A 22,926-nucleotide genomic window follows, 5' to 3' on the forward strand; every position below is an offset into this window, starting at 1 on the left:
CAGCTCAGAGAAGTTTGGCTTCGGATCTGTCCACGAGAAAAAGGAATCTCCCTTCCTCCTGTCTGTACAAGTCTTACCTCTTCTCTCGGTTCAGTCTTCACTAGGTACTTGTTTCCAAGTCGTTCCTTGGTATGACGATGAAGTGCTCTCCACAGGCTCATTGGTTTCCACATTTGGTCCCTCTCTTGCGGGGAGGAGGCTGAGGGTCATAGCTAGGATGGACTTCCTGCTTAAGCTTTCTTACTTTCCTCATCTGAGACAAGGTGATGAGTCACACCCACACCGTAAGCTGCTACCACAAGGAGAGAATCCCTGCAGCTGCCTACCCCACCATGAAGGACAGCATTCACTGACCTCTGAGCCAAAACAAACCTCCTGTCCTAAAGTGTGATGCTGCTATAAGGCATTCTGTCACATGAACAAGAAAAATAACCGATCTACGTATACACTTTTAGTTCACGCAATGTATTTTCTCCCAAGTTATACTTGAGTTTAAGCCATAGGAAAGCAGGCATGATAAGAAATAGCTAATACATATTTATAATAAGTAGAAGATTCTTTATATTGATATGAAAATTTGCAGACAAATGTTCCAAATAGCAGACAAATGAAATCATTTTCTTACGTTCTATGCCCCATGTGGCTTTTGGATTTGAATACATAATGGCCTGAAGACAAGAATTTTCCATTATCACAAGCTTTGTTTTCTAAAAGAATGCTGCCCTGGAGACATACCTTCAGAGAGAACTCTATTCATCACGGTCCTAATTCTAGAAACAAAATCCACTGTAATTGCTCAAGAAAACTGAATTTATTAATAGCTGTAGACAGCTTGCAAATCATTGGCCAGGCTGGAAATTCAGACTTGGATTCTAAGTTCAGTCTTCTGAAATGATTTCAACACCATATGGAGCTGGTCAGCCAAGGAGATGCTCGATAGCCCTTCCCAGGAACTATGGAGTTAGATAAGCCAGCTTAGTTTCAAGGAGTCTGGACAAGGTCACTTTGTCATAAGCATAAAGCTGACAAATCAGGGAAGTCACCTGGATATTCTGGATCTAGGCTTTTACACCCCTCTCTTGCCAGTAAAACCAAGGTGTCATATCATTCTCTTTAACTCCACTTGACATTTAAGACTCTCATACTCCTCTCTGTTTAGTAGATCTCAATTCACATCCAGAAATTTTGCTGCCAAGAGTAAGAAAAATATGTTTTTTAAAAAAATTCCTCTGGGATGTCAGCGCTGATGGAGCAGCTAATAAATTATAGCATTCAGACTTCACAGAAATCCCATAATATAGTTAACCTTTTGCTCTCAGAATGGGGGAAGAGGTAGAAGGTCAGAAAATAATGATTCACCTAGAGTCATTAGTGAGGACACTGGTGTTAGTTAGATTTCTGATCCTGTGATAAAATACCTGAAAAAAAAAGAAAGAAGGGGGGTTGGGGAGAGAGAGAGAGAGAGAGAGAGAGAGAGAGAGAGAGAGAGAGAGAGAGAGAGAGAGAGAGAATAACTACAGAAAGTTTTATGTTGGCTCAGAATTCAAAGGTCCATGACTATGTCGATAAAGTATTTCTGAGATTGTGATAAGGCAGAACATTGTGGCAGAAATATTGATCCTGTTTTGGATCTAAAACCAGGAATGGAGGGAGAAAAGGATGAAGGAAGAGGTAAAGGGAAGGAGAAAAAGAGAGACAGAAACAGAGAGACTAAATGAGACAGAGAATATGCATCCCATGCTTTCAGATCTCTCTCTCTCTCTCTCTCTCTCTCTCTCTCTCTCTCTCTCTCTCTCTCTCACACACACACACACACACACACACACACACACACACACACACACACACACGAATACACCCCTGCCCTGATGTACACCCTCCAGCTCAGCCCCATTTCCTGTTGTTCCTACCATGTCGCCATCAAATTAGTACTCCATATCAATGGGTTTATGTAGATGAATCCAGAGTCCTCATCATCCAACCCCCCCGCCAAAAGCCTTAACTGTAAACAATCCTATATTGAGGACCAAGCCTTTAACATGTGAACTGTGGGGACATTTCTGGCCCAAACCATAGCACCATCTAATGAAGTATCTTTGGACCTTCTTTCTAGGATTTTCCTGTGTCTCCTCTTCAGCTAAATAACTCAAAGATTTGTTACATTCAGAGTTCAAAATGTTTGAGTAGAATCTCAAGATTCTATCCTCTAAATGTAAAGACAGAAAGGACTAAAAATCAAATACCTTAAAGTGCCATAAATAGCTGGCTAACTTCTAGTGGCACGATAACTTGTGACTTCCTGTCATATAAAAGGAATCTTTATGAGGCATCTAATATGTGACATGACCTAGCCAGATACCTATAGAATTATATTTTTATCTCTTGGAATCTGACAACTGTTTTAGAAGTGAGGCAACCAGGGTTCAGTCACAGAGGGTTGCTTAAAGGTACACCAACATGATGCTACGACATCCGGATGTACCTAGAATTTGAGAAGTTAAGCCTAAAACTAGGCAGGTCAAAAGCGGACTTTATATTGATTTTGATATGCTTGGAGCAAACACATTTTGCTCCATTTGAAGACTGAAATATAAAATAGAGATGCACTGCTAAGAGAATGAGGTAGTGATTTGGTCAAGGCAAGATGACCCAGCCAGCAAGCATTAGCGGTAAGCATGACTCATGGGAGTTGAAGAAGGTTCTGCCTACCTTTATGGAATCATAAACTGTATCCCACACCAGATTAGAAACTGAGAACAACAAAAGAGATTTATTAAGATACAACTTTATTTTGAACTTCTGTAGTAAGTGAAGTCCTTGCATCCTTACTTTATTTCTCTGGGTCTTGAATGCTAGTGGATAGGGAGGGAACACACACACACACACACACACACACACACACACACACACACACACACACACACACACATGACACAGTGTCTCAAAGAGAGCCATGTTGGGTAGAAACACCTAAAACCATGAAGATGACAGGTACACCCTTATGGTAGTAACTTCATCATTGTCACCTGCCAAAGAGAGGTTCAAACCCGTCAAGAGAAGCCAGAAGGATCTGCCAGTAAGGAGAACATTGCCAAGTACAATTCCTGTCCTATTTTGGAATCAACAGACCTCACTTAGAGAAAGAACTGCTCACCTAAAATAAACGTCTGAAACAATGCCTAAACCTATTTGGATACTCTGAATTCTTGGCAGAAGCTAATGCAAGAAAAAGGCTGAAGACAAAGAAGGATCTTGTTGGTACCTACAACCAGTCCAGTGGGATCCACTGAGTAGATTTTCCTCCAAGAGATCTGTGAAGAGGAAATGCTGGTGACGAATCACTCACCAGAAAAGAAGGCTCTCTGGCAGCACCTGTTAACTCAATATGTGTCACGTTTATTTAACTCACTGGACAGGTGGTATTTTCACTTGAGCACTGAATGGTTCCAGGCATACTACAGTCTGACGTCATATGTTAGCTTTCTTCCTGCCCAATTTGCCTTTATGTTCCATAAGGTTCTGTTGTTAGGAATCTATCTTCCCTCCCTTTCTTGCCCTCTCTTCCTTCCTGCCTGCCTCTCCTCCTTTCTCAGTCTCTTTTATTATTATTTTCCACATTCAGTTTCCCTTTGAGCATCAAATAGACGTTATTGAATATCAACTTTAATCCGGTGTTTGTTTTCCAGAAAAGACTATGACTCAAAACCAAGAGCTTCAGATTTACCATGTGAGAAATTCTGTGCCTGCCTCAGAAACACTATTCAACATGGCATTTGAAAATTACCTTTGCAAGACAATGTCACTGTAAAATCCTGTGCTGACCACCGGTTTCTATGTTACTACCCGTGGAGTATACAGAAGAAACCTGCCATATGAGGAGTGCTGTCAAAAATATTGCTACCTTTTAGAGGAAATAATAATTTCAGGAGCTACCAGCAAAAGACATAAGACAGAGCTGAGTTTTGTCCAACCAGAGCGTGTTAGCATGTAGAAATGAGTCGCTGGAAACAGGAGGGCTCATTAACATTTTCCCAGAGGAGTAGAGTGTCAATGGGATTTCAAATGCAGACAGGAATCTTTCAAAAAGAAGATGAAAGGCTGTACAGCCAGGAGGAGGGACAAAATTACCAAGACAACCAGCAGAGAATGGGTTTACCTTCAATTTTACTTCTCTTCTTACATCCAAGTCTTTCTAGATTTTGTTTTAAAGAGAAAGTACTTTTCTATCAAGAAATGCTTCTAACAAGAAGCATTTATTAATTTCTGTTTATATCAAAGACCCACTTGTATGTATGTCCTTGATGTAGATTTTTTCCTCTGATCCATTATATGGGAGTGAATATATTTGATGGTTGCTGTGCAGCCATCTTCACATGACCTTTGCCCTAACAGACGAGTCACGTGGTTGGTTAGTAAAAGCAAAGTTCTGTCTAACACCCTTCACTGTGCCAGTGCTTCTGGCTGCTAGTGTTCTTGGAGGGTCTCTCTGGAATGTTCCATGATTCAGCCTCCAGGTTCTTCGTGTATTGAGCAAGGAATTGGTGAAACATGGGATAGTAGTAATATACACAGATTTATTAAAAAGCAAAAGTATAGATGTATTCCGGAGTGGCAGAAGACTCAAGCAAGCACAGGGCTCTAGAGCTCTGTTTTGAGATCTCAGAACTTTTTATTATGGAAGAAGCGTTCTCTGAAGTGATGGAGCTCCCTTGGTCTGTTGTAGGAGATGAATTTTTCTCACTTGCAGGTTTGTTCAACTGTGAGGGTTTCCCAGGGCAGTTTGAAGGATGCTTTTTCTTGGTTGTGAGGTCCTAGGGTTAAGCTTGTGACACAATCACACCTGTCTGACCGTGTCTTCCCATCTCTTTTTGTGGCCATTTAACTAAAACCATATCCATTGTCATGAATTCCTTATGCCAAAAATGTACATGAACACATTTGTGCCTTTATGCAATACTGTAATCTGCCTAGGGCCAATAAGTGCACATGATTAAGTGGTTTCAATGGCAGTACTTTGTTAGATAATGCCACCAACCTCCGTAAAATGGCCAAGGCACCCGCAGGTTCCTTTACTGCAATCTCAATTGCTAACAAAAACTCTCATGTCGCATGGTACCCATACACAAGTTAAAGAGGCTACAGCAGAGTTTAAGAGGTTTTACAAATGGACTGAGGAAGAGTCTATATTGAAAGGATAACAATGAACCAGACCAGTAAGGGAACTCCACTGGAACTGCTGGAGTTGGGGTTTCATTCAGAATGAAGCTGCAGAGTTCACCTGTTGTGTGGAAGAGGCTTGGGCCAAGAGCAGGAAACTAGTCAGGAGCAGGAAACAACAGGTCAGGCCTGGATGGGTGAATGAATGGAACAGAAGGCTGGTGGTTAGGCCACAGCAATAGCAGGGGACCAAGACAAGCCAGTGTTCCAGGGATAGTTTGGGAGCCCTTTGTCTGTTGGTTGGGATGGGGCTATTGTGTCACTGTGTTGGTGTTTAACACCTTTTGGGGTCCAGATGATCATGTCCAGTACATTTTAGGGCCTGCTTTCTCTGATATGATTTTAATATGCCATGAGTCCCCAGGTTTCAATTTACTCCATTGGCTTTATTGGGGTGTCTCAGTTTTTACTCCCAGGAATGTCATGCATCGGCCTGTGCTGGGTGGGTACTCTCTGAGAGATGATGCAGTTTCTGGGTCCTCTGAGGAGCTGCAGCCATCCCTCTCATGAAAATGGAGTCAAAAGCTGCTTGTGAAATGGCACCTCCTAGGGCAAGGCGCAACCTGAAGATCCACCATTTTCTACATCTTAAAGTGATGCATAGTCTGATGTTGGAGTCTCCTCTGATGGCTCAAAGGCCCTGTACAAATCTTACAGAGAAATGATAGCAAGTGTTGGGTTAAATATTAATAGAAAAGGCTTGTATGATCTTAGCAAATAAAGGTACTTGTTGCCACAATTTTAGACTTGATTTTAATCTCTGGGGACTGAGTAATGGAAGGAAAAAACTAACTCCTGCAAGTTGTACTCCAATCTGCACATGTACACCATGGCACATGCATGTTTCTGCCAGGAGGGTCCAGCAGCCTGATGATACCCCATTACTGGCATCTCTCTTGCTATGAGGAATCACTGTGCTCTCTGTCTCTCTGTCCCTCTCTCTGTCCCTCTCTCTGTCTCTGTCTCTCTCTGTCTTTCTCTGTCTCTCTGTCTCTCTCTCTCTCTCTCTCTCTCTCTCTCTCCCCTCTACCACCACCCCTTCTTCTTAAGCTTCAATCTATGAACTTGCCCTCCCTTGTCCATGACTTCCATTGTTCAAGTTTTTGAGACAAAAACCCCAAAGTCATTTGCTCAGCTTTGGTGACCTTTGAGTTTCCAGGATCCCGGAAAGGCCTAAAGGTTCTCAGAGACACTTCCCACTATTCCTTCTATTTCAGTAGAGCAGTCACTACACAAACATGACACACGATGCATCATCGACTCAGCAGGTACATTCCTCTGTGGAAAACAGCTAGTCTAACCAAAGGGAGTAACTACACCTAACTTCCTCTCAATCTGATTCAATATTCAGCGTGAGACTTTATTATACTCCTCGGGGCTTTCAGAATGTCTTTATAAGAAGGAATATGTATTTGGAGTAGCATGTTTCCATTCGACATTCATTATTTTCAAATACTTCTTTCGAAGATGCCTGAAGTACACCCAAAGTTTTGGACCCGTGAGTCCTAAAGCTACGAGTCTCTTGAGCTCCCTCAGCAACCATATGCTCTCAATCTACTATCACATGAACTTTCAACTTCCCCTTATTCTTGTTGTTTGTACTCTGGAAATGATAGTTATAATTCAGAAAGCTTTATGGTGTTGTGGGAAGAACATAGAATTGACTGGCTGAACACTCTGTAACTTATTAGCTCTGTGAATGTTCCTCTTCTCATTTGTCAAATGGAGACCATAACAACAACATCCAATTCACAGGTTCCTGTGAATGTACATTCAGCCAGTGTGCCTTGTGACTTCCAAAACATTATGCTTCCTGATCTCTAGTACCATAAGTAACTGGCCAAGGGCCTTTCCTATCAGCCTTCAAGTCCCTTACATGTAGACTGTATTCATCGCAGAGCTGTGACACTGCCCACAGATAAGACTGTTCCTAAGTTCATTTAGGCAACAGTGAAGATTCAGAGAGTGATATTAACTTACCTATATATGTGGGTGCACAACCCCAGCTCCCTGCAACAGAGCTTGTTTCTGTAGCTCAATACTTCCACACTGAATGTTGTTGACTTGCTGTTGACCATAGATCTGTTTTCTTCCCTCCTTCTCCCACTCTTCGCTTTTCCCTTCACTTCTTCTTTCCCTTCATCTTTACTCCCTCCTCTCTCCCTGTTTCAAAATTTCTCCCTGTGCTGGTTAGTAGGGAAGATGACATTTCTACTTTAAAAAAATGCTTTATCAACTTGGCCTGTAGGCAACCGTATTGGGTATTTCCTTGAATAATAATTGATGTAGGAAGGCCCACTGTGGGTAGTAACATCCCTAGGCAGGTGGTCCTGGGTAGATAAGAAAACAATACAAGTGTCTTAGTCAGAGTTTGTATCCCTGAACAAAACATAGCTAAGAAGCAAGTTGGGAAGGAAAGGGTTTCCTCAACTTTCACTTCCACATTGCTGTTCATCACCAAAGGAAAGTGGACAGGAACTTACATAGTGCAGGAACTTGGAGGCAGGAGCTGATGCAGAGGCCATGGAGGGTGCCGCTTACTGGCTTGCTTCCCCTACCTTGCTAAGCTTGCTTTTTTAATAGAACCCAGGACCACCAGTCCAGGGATGGCACCACCTACTATGGGCTGGGTCCTCCCATCTTGATCACTGGTTGAGAAAATGCCTTACAGCTGGATCTCATGGAGGCATTTCCTCAACTGAGGCTCCTTTCTCTGTGATAACTCCAACTTGTATCACGCTGACACACAAAACCAGCCAGTACAATGAGCAAGCTTGGAGGGTCAAGCCAGTAAAGAAAGAAAGTCTGCTGTGGTCTGTTTCAGTTCCTGCCTTGAAGTTTTGTTCCTTGAGTCCTGACTTCTTCCCATGATGGACTATAAACTACAAGATGAAATAAACCCTTCTTCCCCAAGTCACTTTTAGTCATAGTCTTTACCTCAGCAGTAGAGAGCAAAGTAAGACAATCAAATACCAAATCCCCAAAACACCTGTGAAGTTGGAGACCCGTGAGCCTATCGTTTTCATAAAATTCGCCTCAACTTTTACTTCAGATGAGTATTTTCTCTGGCTCTAATCAGTTTTATCAAAGGCTCGATAAGTTTAACATCATATAAAATTGCCTCAGGTGATAGTAGACCCTTAGTGAAAGAGCGATTTGAGGTGGTTACTGAAGACAGTTATTTGAAGGGAGAGGCAGTTGGAGTTTCTGTGAGCCAAAGATCTAGGGTTTCAAATTGAACTAATTTTAATCACAAGTCTAATTGCTAGTACTGAGATTTTTTGGGCAAAGGACTTAACCTCATTCAAGTCTTGATAGATTGATGGAGTAGAAATATTGGAAGAATTGGAAGGGTAAACATGTGCAGGGTGCAATTCCAGTGATGTGTTTAATGGCAACCCCAACAAATGGAAAGTATTAATACTTAAAAAAATATAGCCAAAGATTTCTTTCCAATAATTCCTTAATTTTCCACGGGCCTTTTTATTTACACTTAAAATCATCCACGGACTTCAAATTTCTCAGAGTATGTTATTCTCAAAAAGTAAGCAGTAAGCTCGAACCCATTCCTAGCAGTCATTTTTACTGCTGAGGTCACAGAGAATCCATGTTATTTTCCTAATTACCTGTGAGCTAAAGACCCATAAATCAGGCAACAGAATTGGAGGCAGGTGTGGAGACAGCGCAACCTGCCATTGGTAATTATTCCATGGCCTGAGTCCAAATGCTAATGGGATGATAAGAATTAGACATGCAGCTAAGTAGCTGACTATTATGGAAATGCCTGTACAGCTGTGGTCTGGATTTAGCCCGGCATTAAAGGTCTTAAATATCATTGGAAATGTATGAATATCTTGCGTGTATTAAGAAGCAAGATGTGAAGGAGACAGTGGGTGTAAGAAGAGACAAGTCTATGGCTAGCAGTTCAGAAATCTCTAAGAAACAGAAGAAATCCACAAAAGTGGAAGTGTAACTGTAAGACAAGAGAGCAGAAGAAACTTTCAGAGGAAAATATATTAAGAGGAAAGTAGACAGTGAATTTATATTTCTGCCTCCCTGCCCCCCATGGATCACAGAACTCCAGGCTTGTATGAGACATACTTGGTCTGTGGGGCCATATTATCTTGGGGCAGCCTTACTTTTCTTTTCTCATGAGACACACAGTCTTGACTAAGTATTTGCCGAACTGTGTATCATATTCTCATCTGTGAAAGGAAGATAATGAATTTTTTCAGTCTCTTCATCATGGTGGTGATATGCATTAAAGAATTAGAGCACATAAATTGCGACTAGTACAAAATGAACGCTGAATGTCAGTGAATTCACTGCAGATGTCACTGAGGGAATGGTACAAGATGTAGGACCAGATCAGAATATATTTTTACATATGTAAAACATATGTACACACTATGAGCACACATGACTTTTTTACAAATTCTTTCTTCTGTAAGTGGCTCCAGCAATAACCTCCCTGCTATATTTCATTTCCAGCCCTCCATCACAAGGCTGGGAAATACATCCTTGTGCTTTTTCGGGAAATGGCATGAATACAGTAGACTTTGGGAAGACTCCATCACATCAATACTTAGGATGCAGTAAGCACCCAGGGAAGTGGGAGGGGCCAGATGGATTACTTCCTCCTTCCATCCAGAAATATGTAAACTGATATCAGTCACTCTCCCAGCACTCATCCTCCAAGTGTAAGACTTGTGACTTAGTGCTGACCTTCTTAAATCAACGAAACATAGTCTGTGGCTTTGAGAACTTGACGATATAGTCTGGAAGACAAAATCATCTGTGACCGCTTAACCATGTTCTGGGAGTAAAAGCACGCTGAGCTGTAAGGCAATGCCACTGAAACCTGGAAATGGTTTCTCAGCGGGGGAAAGGTCTGAATCTAAATGCTGAATTTAAAATGAATGGAAGCATTAACTAAATGAAAGAGACGCACGAACCAGAAAATGGCAGGAACAACTTATCCTGTTCCATTCCAGAAAGTGGCCATCTTCACAGCAGGATCAAAGAGAGACTTGTAGAAGATAAGGCAAGAAATCTTGACAGATTTAAATGTCATAGTGTCTGGAATACCAGCCAGGGGAGTTTGAAGAACTGTAACTTTTCAAGAAGAGCTAAACCAAATGCAAACCTAAGAAGACAGTGACAGTTATTCCAGATGAATTGGAAGTTCCCCAACTGGTGGTAGAGAGGCCCGTAAACAGGTTAACTCGACAACCTAGGCCATGTTCTCTAAGGCCCTAGATGAGGTGCATGCCCATGGGAGGGAAAGCTCTTAGGTTCCATCCAGAGAAATGCTATACAGCTGGATGTCTGTTGAGTGTGTGGAGTTTCCAGATGGAATGACCCTATGTAAGCTCAGGTCATTGCTAAGGTAGGATATAGGTGAGAGAAACACTTGAACTAGAATTTGCCAACATTCCTGACGATTTTCCTCTGCGACAACAACAAAAAAATCCAGTAAATATTAGTTAAGACACAAAATTGAGACAGTTGACTGGAGACACAACTCGTGGCTTGTCTTCAATGACTTTAGCTCCTTTCCCACAGGTCGTAATCATCACAGAGACCTTTGGGGGATAAGCTGTCCTGGAAGAAGACAGCTCCAGAAACCCCAAATGAGTTGGTGAACAATCTGGGAATCTTACAAATACTCCATGAAGGGACGAAAACAGCCTCCTTTATTTCAGCAGCAAAGAACAGCTTTGCAGAACCCTGGGGAGGCCACCACTCTCTGGTTCCCATGGTCCAGCTCACCAGTTTGCACATGCTGTTGCCTTGACTGAACTCAAGTGGAGTGGGAACAAGGACCTTTTAACCTCCTGGTTTCCTCCCAGAGGGGAGGCAGAAACGTGAAGAGGCCCAGAGCCTCAATGCCTGTTTCCAGCTGTGATCCTGGCTGTGTGTAATTCCTACTGGCTGAATGACTTGGCTTTGGTGTGTAAGGCACCGCACCCCACCCCCTCACCCTCCAGGAGCAGTAAATTCAAGCCAGAGTTTAGGGTACATTTCATCATCTTAATCATTTCATATATCTGTCTATATTTACTGCTCTAGGAATGGTACCAAATCAGGCAAGTTTAGAGAACAAAAAGGGACCAGAAAAGTGACTCTTAAAGAGAAACCGTTCTTGGTATCTAATACTTGCTTTCAAATGCACTTTAGACAAGATCTGGAGAGAATTCCCACTTGCCCCAACTCAGGCAAGGCATGGGAAACCACAGTATCTGCTCAGTGCTCCGGCAAGCATATGCCCTGAAAATGATGGGTGGTTAGCATTTTGCTATTTCATCACAGCCACCCTTGATTCCCCCTCCTGTTCCTGTTCCATTCCTCCATTTCTTTTTCTTCCCCCTTTCCTTCTTTGCTTTATTTGTCTTATCTGTTGACCTCTTCTCCCCATCGTTCCCTTCTTCCTGGGACTCTTCCTCTACTTCCTGTGGCTTCATCTTTCCTCTTACCCTCTCCCCTTTCTTCTTTCTCAATTAGAGTAACGAAACTTGTAAGCTCTGGATGGGATGCGGAATGCTGGGCCTGACTCAAGCTCTACCACTTTTCTTGGAATACACTGCTAGGTACATCTCAAAACTTTCCTATATCCAAGTTTTCCCAGTTGCAAAGGAAAAACACGAATCTTACTCGGGGATTAAACAAGATAATGTAGAGCACTTAGCATCTACTTGCCCTGTAGAATTCATGACATACTGTGAGGCCATTAACTTTTAGGCTTTCTGTGGAAACTTATCCCAGCTCCAAGCATCATTTATCTGTATCAGTCATAGAACAGCCTTTCATATTGACTCTCTGTTAGCCCCTTGCACTCTAAAATATCGAATTCAAAAGTTAAAACGTTACCAAGCCACCTCACCGAATTTACCCATATTCTAACAGAGAGGACAAATGCAAGTAATTCTCAGGCATAAAAGAAGCAAAACAATGTGGACTAAAATAACAGGCAATTTAACTTATCATCTTGTGCTTAAGGGCCTAAGCAGACACCTGGTTTAAATTCGGCCTCTGAATGAGATGACTAGGGCTCCCCAGCAGCTACACTTCCAGCTTTTGCAGCCGGCTGGTCACATCGGTTAGCTGACCTGACCCGAGTAGGAATTTGTCAGCCTGATTTCCTTTTCCCATGTGTTTAGCCTAGGTGTAAGCCTAACTGGTTTTCCCTTGATGCTAGTTCTTTTTCCTTGGTATCATTGCTCTCTTCTCCCTTATTTCTCTTCTTCTATCTTTCTGTCATCTACTTAAAAATGTAAATCTCTAAAAGTGGCAACAGGCACATTCAGAATACAGCTCGAGGAGGCACCCTGGGGAGAATCCCTCAGCAAAGTCTAGTTTCTGTTTTTAGCCTGTCATCCAGAGATGAACGAGGCATCTCAATCTACACATCAGAGCCTCTTTTTCCAATCCCCAGTCCCTGCCACACACACAAGGCAATAGCAACAGCACAGGGCAGTGTTTGAAAGACTAATTTTAGTATTGATCTAAGCGGTAGTGCTGTACTGGAATAGTCGAGAATCCATGCAGTCTAACTACCAACACGCTTCTATCTCATGCCTGCATCTTCTGGAAAGTATAACCCGGGACACTGCCAGAAAGGAAAAGGGAGCAGTGGAGAATACACTTCTCCATTCTTGACCCATATAATTGCAAGTGACTTCAGGGCCAGTGCATGAGAAAGAGGGCAGAGGGATCTTCGTCTGTGTTTAGAGGGGTGGGGGTGCAAACATTTTGTATGAATATTTATGAGAAATTTCAATTCCTTCATGTACTTTCCTAAGTATAGCATCCAAGGTTCCTGCCAGATTTTTAAAAGCATCATTACTTGGGGGAAAAAAATGTCTGCAATCACCTATGCCTACCGCTGTGCAAAGCCCTGGTTTCAGATGTGAGCATTCTGTTACCTTTGGTTGTTGTTGTTTGTTTCTTCAGAAACTCACAAAGGACAAAGACAGCCCTGAGCAGCTGTGGCAGAGAGCTCTCTCCTGGACATCTCCAGCCTCCTCAGCTTCTCTACAACCTTTCTCACTCTGGCAGGTAATTGAAAGTAGGCAGCTGCTCAGAAGGGGAACCCTAGCCTTAAAATCCTAAGGAATTCAGAAATGAAAAACTGTACCAGTCACCCTAAGACTTGAGAAGTCGAGGTAGGAGGATCTCCATGAATTTGAGCCCAAACTAGTCTTCACAGTTAAGTTATAACCAGTGGAGGACAGCCTGAGTGAGACCCCATTGGTTACTGTTGTTGATCTGGTTTCTTTTCTTATTCTGATATTTTTGTTTTTTGGTGGTATTGTTTTGTTTCGTTGGGGTTTTTTGTTTGTTTGTTTTATTTTGTTTTAGTTTGGGGTATTTTCTCCCCCCAACCAAATTGAAGATCTGCAGTACACTAAAGTTGCCTAGTCTTCAAACCTAGAACAGCCAGGGACCTGGGAGCAGAAGCAGGCAGAACAGTGAAAGGGGCCTAAGCCTAAACAATACAACTTCTACTTTCCTTTCTGGAGTTGGCAGGGGAGGGATAGAAGACTCCCTGTGAGTCATTTTGTAAAGGCATCCTATGCCCCGCTGTTTCTCACGGCATTGCCTCTCTGGATCATTAATGTGTTTCCAAGCAGATTGTTTTGTAGGAAGCATTTATTTCCTGTTATCATTCAGATCTATGTGTTTCATTGGAAGCATCAGCGCTGAGGCCTATAAAGCACATGGCAGAAACAGACATGCATCTGGAAGGAGCGTCCTTTGCAGGGGCCAGCAGCAGGCAGGCTCGCCAGACCAAAGAGCGATGGCAAATACAACTGAAGACACACTCAAGATGTATTACATAAAATAATTTACTTCTCATTCAGAATGACTTTTCCCAGACCTATTTGTGAGACAGCAGTCTGGGAGTACAGGTACAATCTCAAAGTCATGATAATATTAGGGCAAGACCGGAGAGTTATACAGACACGACTGTGGACTTGTGTATTACAAAAAGGAGTTAGGACCACTGATGGGGGAGCTCTGGGGATATTATACGCAAGACTGTCAAGAGAGACAACAGTACTGTTAGAAAACTGACTTCTTCAATAATGGTGAGACTTGGATTCACACTATGAGTGTCTTCACTTTGCAGCCACAATGGTGCTCATGCATGGAATTTAAACTGGAGCTGTGCCTGCAGTATGCACGAGTCTGTGTGCGCTCTCAAAGGCAGGACTTTTAGAGGAATGAGAAGAAAATTACTTCTTGGGCATTCATTAATAATTCGGGTAATATCCTGTACCTCCATTTATAAAACAATACAGTAATAAAAACATTGTACAAAACAACATAAATAACACAAATGAGAAATTTTCAAGTATTTCACGTGCCTTAAAAAGCTCCAAACAGTAGTCCTACCAACTGATATCCCGTCCTCCTCTTTTCTCTTCTCTTTCTTTTTTTTTTCTTTCCTCTCTCCTTCCGTTGGTCTCTGCTAACTTTGGTGTTTGGGATGGGATGAACAAGCTCTTACCTCAAAGCAGAAAACCAAAAAGGGGTTTACAGCTCATAAGAGCTTACTTCCTCCTGGGACAGCATAACCTTTCCCCCTGGTGATGCTTTTGAAAAATGTAAGCGGGTAGCTTAGAATGACTTGCAGGTGGCCATGGTTCCTAACGTGAGCAACCAACCACGGGGAAGTAAAGAGGCTCATCTGACAGGTGACGTTCTTTGGGGGTAGGAATAGGAGAGCACCTTATCAAGAGAGGAAAGAATTAAGATAACCTCGGGGTCTTCTGCCCTCACCTAAGCAGTAGTCATTTGTAGGGCTAGGCAACAAGGCCTGGACCGCATTCCTTCATTCCTCTCAAACATCCATCTCCAGACCAACCCAGCTGCTAGTCAGCATGCCCTGAGCACCCAGGCAAAGGAGGGATGGCCAACAGCATAGGGACTTAAAAGTGCTAGTAGTAATCACCGGTGCGAGGCAGCTCTGTGTCAGTCAGACAGCAGAGTTTTCGGAGTACTCACCCCATAGCTCAGTGCTCAATGTGGAGGCCATTGACGAGATTAAACACAAAGGCCCTGACTATGCTCCATCAAGACCCAGTGGCTTGACGGAACTCACTTTTTACAAGTTAGTGTTCCTTTCTTAGCCTGCATGGCAGTTAATTTAGTTTGCCCTGTTCAGACACAGTATGAAGGACCAGAAGTCAGAACATGCATGCAAGCATGTGTACACACTCCAATTTGAGCACCAAGGATCTTTCCCATCTTTTCTTGAAGAAATGTGTGTGCATGTGTGAACATATACAAATATATATATGCATATATATATATATTCATGCACATTCACACATACTGAATACATAGATATAATATATACAGAATGTATATGCATATGTTCTATATATTTAATATATACATACACATACACAAATATCACCTAAACGTTGAAAGTCTGTAGGAAGTGCTGCTGGCTGACATTGCATGTGCATGTGACATCACATGAAGTGTACCAACTAACTTGAGGTCAAACTGTTGGAAGGGGTGGACTACTAACCATCTTTGAAAATCCAGACCTACAGGGCCATTATTTGGAGACTTGCTCACCTGACACCCTTTAAGGAAACTTGGGAAAATTGAAAACAAGTTGGGTCTTACCCCAATGAAAACCCCCACACCACAGCTAAGTCTAGTTTTACATGGAAGTGACTCACACACGGCAGGCAGCATGGATACTAGGCTACAATGTGGAGAAAGCATTGATGCTTAATACAGATCAATATTTGGCCTCAGGTTTTCCAGAGCATAGAGTCTTGGCATTTCGGTTCTCTGCCTCTGTGTGAGAATTAGGCACACTGAGGGACTAGGGAAGTGCAGTCTGCAGAACTCTTGGCTCCTTTCTGCTTCTCTGCCCCGCAGCTGGAAGGATTGGTCAGGTCAAGATAGAATCGAGACTTGAGGAAACGACGGTATGAATCCTTTTCCATCAGGTTGAAAATCTTCTTCTGGGCTTCATCAAAACAGGTTATCGTGGGCTCTAACATGTTCCGGCTTGTCTCCTCTCTGGTGCAAGAATCCAGGTTCACCTAAAGTGCAAAGACCAAGGTTGCATTAGAGCTAGAGCTCTGTTGAAGAGAGGAGGCTTACATTCAAAAAGGAGTAGCCAGGACCCTTTCTTTACCTTCCTCCCAGGAGTGAAACCCGGGACATTTGGGTGTGCCCTGGCATATGTGTATAAAAGGTCAGCTCTGCCCTGAAGTGGAAAGAGCACTTCCCTTTCCTTTACTCTCTCATTTGAGAGATTTATAATTATATTTATTAAGGAGAGTCATTGAGATCACATAGACAAAATGGCTTTTTTCCTAATAGACTTACTTGAAATGTCAAGATTATAATAGCCAGTCCTATTGCTCCTTTAGTAGATCTAAAGATTTCTGCCCCTGAATGCCTCTCCTATGAATTCCCACTAAGATCTAGAAAGTTCTCTGCCATGGAAACATACCTCTTTTGTTGCCTGCACAGAGATGAACTCATTGTAGATCTTCTTGGCCTTGGGACTTAGTTTAGAAGGTGATTTGATTTTCTTGTACTCCTCACAGCTGATCCAGAAGTCAATGTTCTCCTCACTGTATTCTGACTTCAGGAAAGCTTTGAAAGCTGCCAGTCCACCTGTGACAAAGGACAAAGAACCAAAGTTACCCAGAAATGGCTTGTCTTATGCTGAGTAATACTATCCTCAGTGTGTGTGTGTGTGTGTGTGTGTGTGTGTGTGTGTGTGTGTGTGTGTGTGTGTATGTGGTGCATGAGTGTGTGTGTGTGGTGCATGAGTGTGTGTGTGTGGTGCATGAGTGTGTGTGTGTGGTACATGAGTGTGTGTGTGTGTGTGTGTGTGTGTGTGTGTGTGTGTGAGATAAATGATGACAGAGAGAAAGAGAGAGAGGGGGGGGGTATGGTTACTTACATTCATGGTTAATCAGGTTTTCCAGCGATTCAGCCCATTTCTTGACTTCTTCTTGGCTCACCCTAGAGATTTTAAGAAGAAAGAATGATTTAAATACATAGCATAGAATTAAAGAAAAAAACTAAGGCAAAATGTGATATATTGTTTATTGGGATACTTTCTCATGAAATATGTAGAGATTTAAATTCTAATTATGATTGACATAAACTGGACTCTGCTCTGTCTATCTTTCTCCATTCTCATGTGTGTTTGTGAGTGTGTGTGTGTGTGTGTGTGTTTGATATAATATCTTTTTATAAATCTCAGGCTAGTCTTGAACCCATGGCCCTCCTACCCTTCCAAGTGATGAGATTACAATTGTATACCTTCACCTCAAAAATGGAGGCCATCTTGACCTAAATCTTCCCACTGACTCTTTACATACAATGTATAACTTCTCTATCATCAGATAGTTAACACTCAAGGGTTCTTCGCTATAGCTATTTCTCTTACCTCTGGCAAGTTACTACTTTGTCCTTCTTGCTGTGTGAAGAACTATGTTCACAGGAATCTGATTTCTGCAGCAGAAATCCCAGCCGATGTTTCATATCCTTTGCGCTGCAAGGAAGAAGACGAAAATGAACATGACAACCACATTTCCTTAAAAGAGAGGCATGAGGGCGCTTAAGAACCCATGACTGTTATGTAGATCAGAAGCAGCCTCCTTAGGAGAGTTGCAGTGGCTTGAACTCCCAGAAGAGACTCCTTTATGACCTTTGATATCTTTGGTGAAAGCATGTTAGAAGTGGCTGCTTTTTTGTAGGCAGTAACTGCAAAACACGACCCATTCTCCCTATAGGACACCTTCGGGAAGCATGGTGCTATTTCCCAGGGTGAGCAATGGAAGCACTCCCAGTAAAGTAAAAGTGAGTTTAGTCAGCCCTGAAAGTGGTAGCCCAGAAGCTCCCAAGGTGTGTGTGTGTGTGTGTGTGTGTGTGTGTGTGTGTGTGTGTGTGTATGTGTGTAGAACGTAAGCCTAAGTGCATAGAGGAGCAGAAAAAGTGAATGGTACACACGCTCAGGCTGAAGGCTCAGCCCTACCAGGCTTGTTTCTAGGCAACCACCAGCTAAAGCTACAAACAACAAATAAACAGATAACCCCAAATCGACATCACAGGGAGACACACATTAAAAAGGGCACCTCAGACTTTGGGCTCGGAGAAGCAAGACAGAGTCAGGGCTGAGGTGAGTATTTAATTAGAGCAGTTTCCAGTTACTGCTATCTCTTAACAGGCAGACAAGGGACCACAGAGTTTCCAACTACTTCAACTTCCAGCTTAACTCTGTCATTCTTTCTTAATAGATATTTCATTATATTATTGTTATCTCTTTTATTATAAAAGCCAAGAAATCGTTTAAGAAGAGTGGTGTTTCCAGAGCAACAAAGGCCGAGACATTCTTGCCTGGCAGGGTTAGAGAAGAATGGCGGTGCACACTGCTTTAGGGTGGATGTTGACACACTGGGAGCTTCTCCGTGTGTTTTCTCAGAACGTCTGAATCTCCGCACTATTCTCGGGCTGCCCTTTAAGGTAGTATTTTTCCATCTCTCACAAGGTCGTCTTCCCTTCTCTATTTCTCCAGCTGATGACTGCTGACAAAACCCTCCCCAGTGACAGTAAGATAAAATTACCAGCGATGGGACAGTCCTAAGGTGATCCTATGGATGCGCTGTAATCCAGCCCAAAGAGAAATGACTTCCTGTCTCCCTGTACTGTCTCTGCCTGAGCCGGGACAGCTACTGACTAAATGAAGGGGCATCTCCAAAGAGCTAGAAGCATGCTTGGCAAATATCTTGTAACACAACAGAAGCAGAAGAATAAAAACCAAAGTTACTTCAGAAGTCTCTGGAGACAGGTAGCTTGGACAAGGTCCTTTGTCTGCTGTTACCACCCATGTGACCTTGAGCAGACAGGACCCTCTGGAGACCCTGGCCCTGAAGATGAGAGCTGCTTAACCCTTTGAGGGCAGACTCAGTAATGCACAAACACTGCTTTAGGGGACTGTATTCCAAATTAAGATTTAACGGGATTTATATTTCCAAGGATGGTTAGGGAGGTTTGGTAGATGACCTCTGGCCTTTAGTTTCAAGAGGAAATCATGTGACACACACTAACCTTGTGTTTTATTTGAAACCAACTACTATATAAGAACTTGATGAAATCATTCATTTAGACCCTTGAACCCAAAGACACACAAGTGCCTCTAAAACTTTAGCTGGTAGGTTACAAACTGTATTTATTTCTCAACCACAACTCACTTCAACATCTGGAGACGGGGCAGAGGGATAAGAAAGATGTACTTTGGAAAAGAATCTTTTATTCTCACGTTCGTTTTCAACTAATGTAGAGTAGAGGACAGTGAAGAATGCTGCAGAAAGCTTTCTGACAGTGTTTCCAAACTTCCTTCTGAGGTTTCTTCCTCCACACAAGAACTAGTTAGCCCTGGCTCTGGGTCCTCAGCAATGGTCAAACAGGGACAATAATCACAGAAGGAATTCAGATGCATCCCCCAAACCTACTGTCACTTCGTAATCCAAGCAGCTTAAACTAAAGGACCCAGTTTAAAAGTCAGAACCAGTCCCACAACTAAAGCCATGCGAAATACAACACACAGGAAGCAACATTTGAGGAGCCGGCTTCCGAAGTCAACGTGTCTGGCTAGTCCTGGGGCACACTACCAGGGCTTCCCAGAGCCTATAGCCTCGGATCCCAGAGAAGTTCATAAGCAAAGCCTACAACTCACTGAGAAAGTCCTTGCAAAACTTTAGTTTGGTCAGTAACAGAAGCCAATCTTACCTCCTCAGGCAGGAAGCCGGCAGACCAGCGAGTCCTTTGCACATCTTGTTTAACTGTGGGATTCGGAGCGAGGAGAGAAAGGCAGCGGGAGCAACGGTGGTTTCTATTTTGAGCACAGTTGCTTCTGCTCTGCAAAGAAGCTGTCAGAATCCTCTGAGCCTCTGCCTCTCAAGCCTGTAGGGGTCTCTTTTATAGCCCAGCCACGCGCCCGGCAGCCAATCAGATGGCAGGGCTATAGGATCCGCTCTGCTGCTGAGGCGCTCTGCCTCTCAAGCCCTTTAGAAAGGGGGAAGAAACTACTGACGCATGGGGGATGCAAAGGGACCCAGCGGAGGGAAGCCGTTCGCAACAGAAAAGGACGTTTTGCTCAACATTTCTACCAATGTGTGAAGTTCTGAATTTGTAGGAGAGGATCTATAGAATCCATGGTTCTGAAAAATATGAGACTTATTCGTTGGCTTGTAAAATCAATGTCTAAAGAACTTGCCTCCCAGAAAAAAAGAAACCAGCAGAGGATCTTTATCTTATTTTGCGTCTGGCTCTCAATACACATTTCTCTTTGAGTCAGAAATATATTCTGGGTGGTGTAAGGCAGAGTTGGTACTAAGATCGAGGTCTCTGGGCAGTGATTTGATAAAATAAGCCTGCCGATAAAATAAGGCACAGAGGGATGTGGATAGCAGACAGCTATATGTCGGGCAGCGTAGGGAAACCAGCCAAGGGAAATTAAATCCAGTATGATTGTGATCAATTTATCTTTGCAACATTCCTAAATCCGTTACTAGGTACAAAAATCAGCGCAGCTCTGGCGTGCTTCTTTCTGAAGAAGCTCGATTCCTGCAAAAGTCTGAAACAGCAACTTAAGACCAAAGCAGGGGGTGGATAAACACATAAGACACCAATTCCATCTCAGCTGAGTTTACATGGTATGTCTGTAACGCTAGATCTTTATTGTTCAAAAGAGAAAACTAGAGAGAGGAGAGAGGAGAGAGGAGATCCAGCAGGCAGGAAGATGTGTACTTCGCGTTGCCTGTCAGCAGGCTGAGGGGACAGACCGGTGGGAGAGCAGCCGTCCCTGCTGTTGCTTCTGAGCTTCTGAGAATCTTCCACATTCAGTATCATGGGCTGAATTCTTCGGGCTCCTGAAAGCGCACTATAATCACATCCTGTGATCGTGGTTGAAAATACCCAGATATGCACTACAAAGGGACCGTGTTCACACTGGGGAGTGGTGACTGGAAGGGAGAGGTTTACTTCAGTGTCTCAACAAAACAGCTCTCATCTTAAAGATCACCGGTCGTAGTCCAGTGGCCTGGAATGTGGACATCACTGCTTCTCAATCTTCAGGGGGTGAAAGCATGTAAAAACAAGATATCAGATGATTTGCACACAAGAAGGAAAGGTACCAGTCCCTTTCTTTAGAGATGGGTTTCTCTCAGGTACTAAGAATATAAAAGGAGAAATAGAAACATGCAATGTTCTATGCTCTGGACCAGGAAGACTATTGCCCTAACCACCCACCTTACTATTCACATCTTCCCCTGGCTAGCTGAGTATGCAGACAGTAGACAAATGTTAAAGAGGGGAATAGGTATGTCAGTTAAGGGCAAGTCCCCAGCTCTCTCCTGTAAAGACTAAAATCACCTATTACATCAGCCACTGAAAACCTCTCCTGCTTTCTAACATGAAACCTAGGAAAGATGATAGCTGTCCCTGGTGGTGGAGTGGAAGGGATCACCGTGCAGGATGAAGTGAGAGAGACCTTGGACTAGAGGTTCGGGCAGAGTTTGCATCAAAGGCGATCAACTGAAAGGGAGAGACTGTTACCTTCTAGAGTAATCTTTGTTTACCCGAGCACCTAAGACAGGGATCACTCAGACAATCTGATTCAGGGGACATCAGTGGAAGACTCAAAAAGATGTACTGGTGCTTGAAAAACAATTGCAGAGCAGGAACATTTCATCGTGGATTTAGAAGAAAAGAGGTGTGGCATCAGTTCTAAATGCGCTAAAATGGACTTTGAAAACCACTCGGTCTATGCCTTCGTTTCATCCGATGATAAATAGAATTACAGAGACTGAAAGCAACCGTCCCTCCCGAGGACACGGAGTTTTCTGTTAACCGGACAGGATGCGGACCCAGGCGTCTTGACACTGGGCTGTGTAGACTGTCCACAGAGCTGCCCTGTCATTCAGTACTCTTATCAAGGGAGATACGCTGTGTACATAGAGATATTCCTAAACTGTAAAGTGCTCGGCAAATATTTGTATTGTCAGAATATACATAGCAGATAATAAAGCCCAATATTAATTAATTTCATTCATTTCAGTCAAGGATCTCTCTCTCTCTCTTTCTCTCTCTCTCTCTCTCTCTCTCTCTCTCTCTCTCTCTCTCTCTCTCTCTCTCTCTCTCTGCCTGGATTCCTCTTATTCCATGCAAGCAGGGGCTATAGCTAACAGCATGACTGCTTCCCCAAGAAACCCAGTTCTTTAACTCACTTCTTTGCCTGTCCCTTGCACTCCTGATAGTTTGAAAAGCTTCTCATAAATTAGCCTTTTTTTTTTAATGCGACTGGCTGCTTGTGTTGAGGAGGCGAGACCAGTACAGCATGATACCCTGACAACAGCCCACCTCCCCTCTCTGATACGCACAGATTATCAACTCCTATTATCTGCTGGTTTGTCATTCCTGCATGATTCTTATGTGGATGGGATTTGCTCTTAAAGGGTCTTTTGTGCACACGTTCACTTCGTTCACGTCAGACACGCCCGAGCATCTCCTCTCACGCGGCGAATAAACAGCACAGTTTTTACTTAAGCTTAGGAAGAGCAAAAGTGAGGTGAGAAGTAGTTTGCTAGGGGACGGAGAACAAGGAAGCAGTGGCTTGGAACTGAGGGATGGGTGGAAGCTGCGTGCTGCCAGGATTTC

General features: G+C 43.1%; 1 protein-coding gene across 1 annotated transcript; it reads right to left on the reverse strand.

The window, feature by feature from the left end:
- Positions 1–13,858: 13,858 nt before the first annotated feature.
- On the reverse strand, positions 13,859–20,150 carry Rgs4 (regulator of G-protein signaling 4). The gene is made up of 5 exons (NM_017214.2): positions 19,999–20,150; positions 17,657–17,761; positions 17,165–17,226; positions 16,706–16,872; positions 13,859–16,289 (listed from the first exon to the last, which is right to left on the reverse strand). Exons 1-5 carry the CDS (start codon positions 20,040–20,042, stop codon positions 16,050–16,052), a joined length of 618 nt encoding a protein of 205 aa, NP_058910.1. The 5' UTR covers positions 20,043–20,150; the 3' UTR covers positions 13,859–16,049.
- Positions 20,151–22,926: the final 2,776 nt, after the last annotated feature.

This window comes from Rattus norvegicus, chromosome 13, assembly GCF_021556685.1.
Source record: "Rattus norvegicus strain SHRSP/BbbUtx chromosome 13, alternate assembly SHRSP_T2T, whole genome shotgun sequence".
Classification (NCBI taxonomy): domain Eukaryota; kingdom Metazoa; phylum Chordata; class Mammalia; order Rodentia; family Muridae; genus Rattus; species Rattus norvegicus.

Coding starts and splice junctions, on each gene's coding strand:
- Rgs4 (NM_017214.2), bottom strand. CDS start 20,042: ATGTGCAAAGGACTCGCTGGTCTGCCGGCTTCCTGCCTGAGGAG. Junction 17,227..17,656: donor AAAGTAGTAACTTGCCAGAG/GTAAGAGAAATA, acceptor TAAAATCTCTAG/GGTGAGCCAAGAAGAAGTCA. Junction 16,873..17,164: donor AAACCTGATTAACCATGAAT/GTAAGTAACCAT, acceptor CCTTTGTCACAG/GTGGACTGGCAGCTTTCAAA.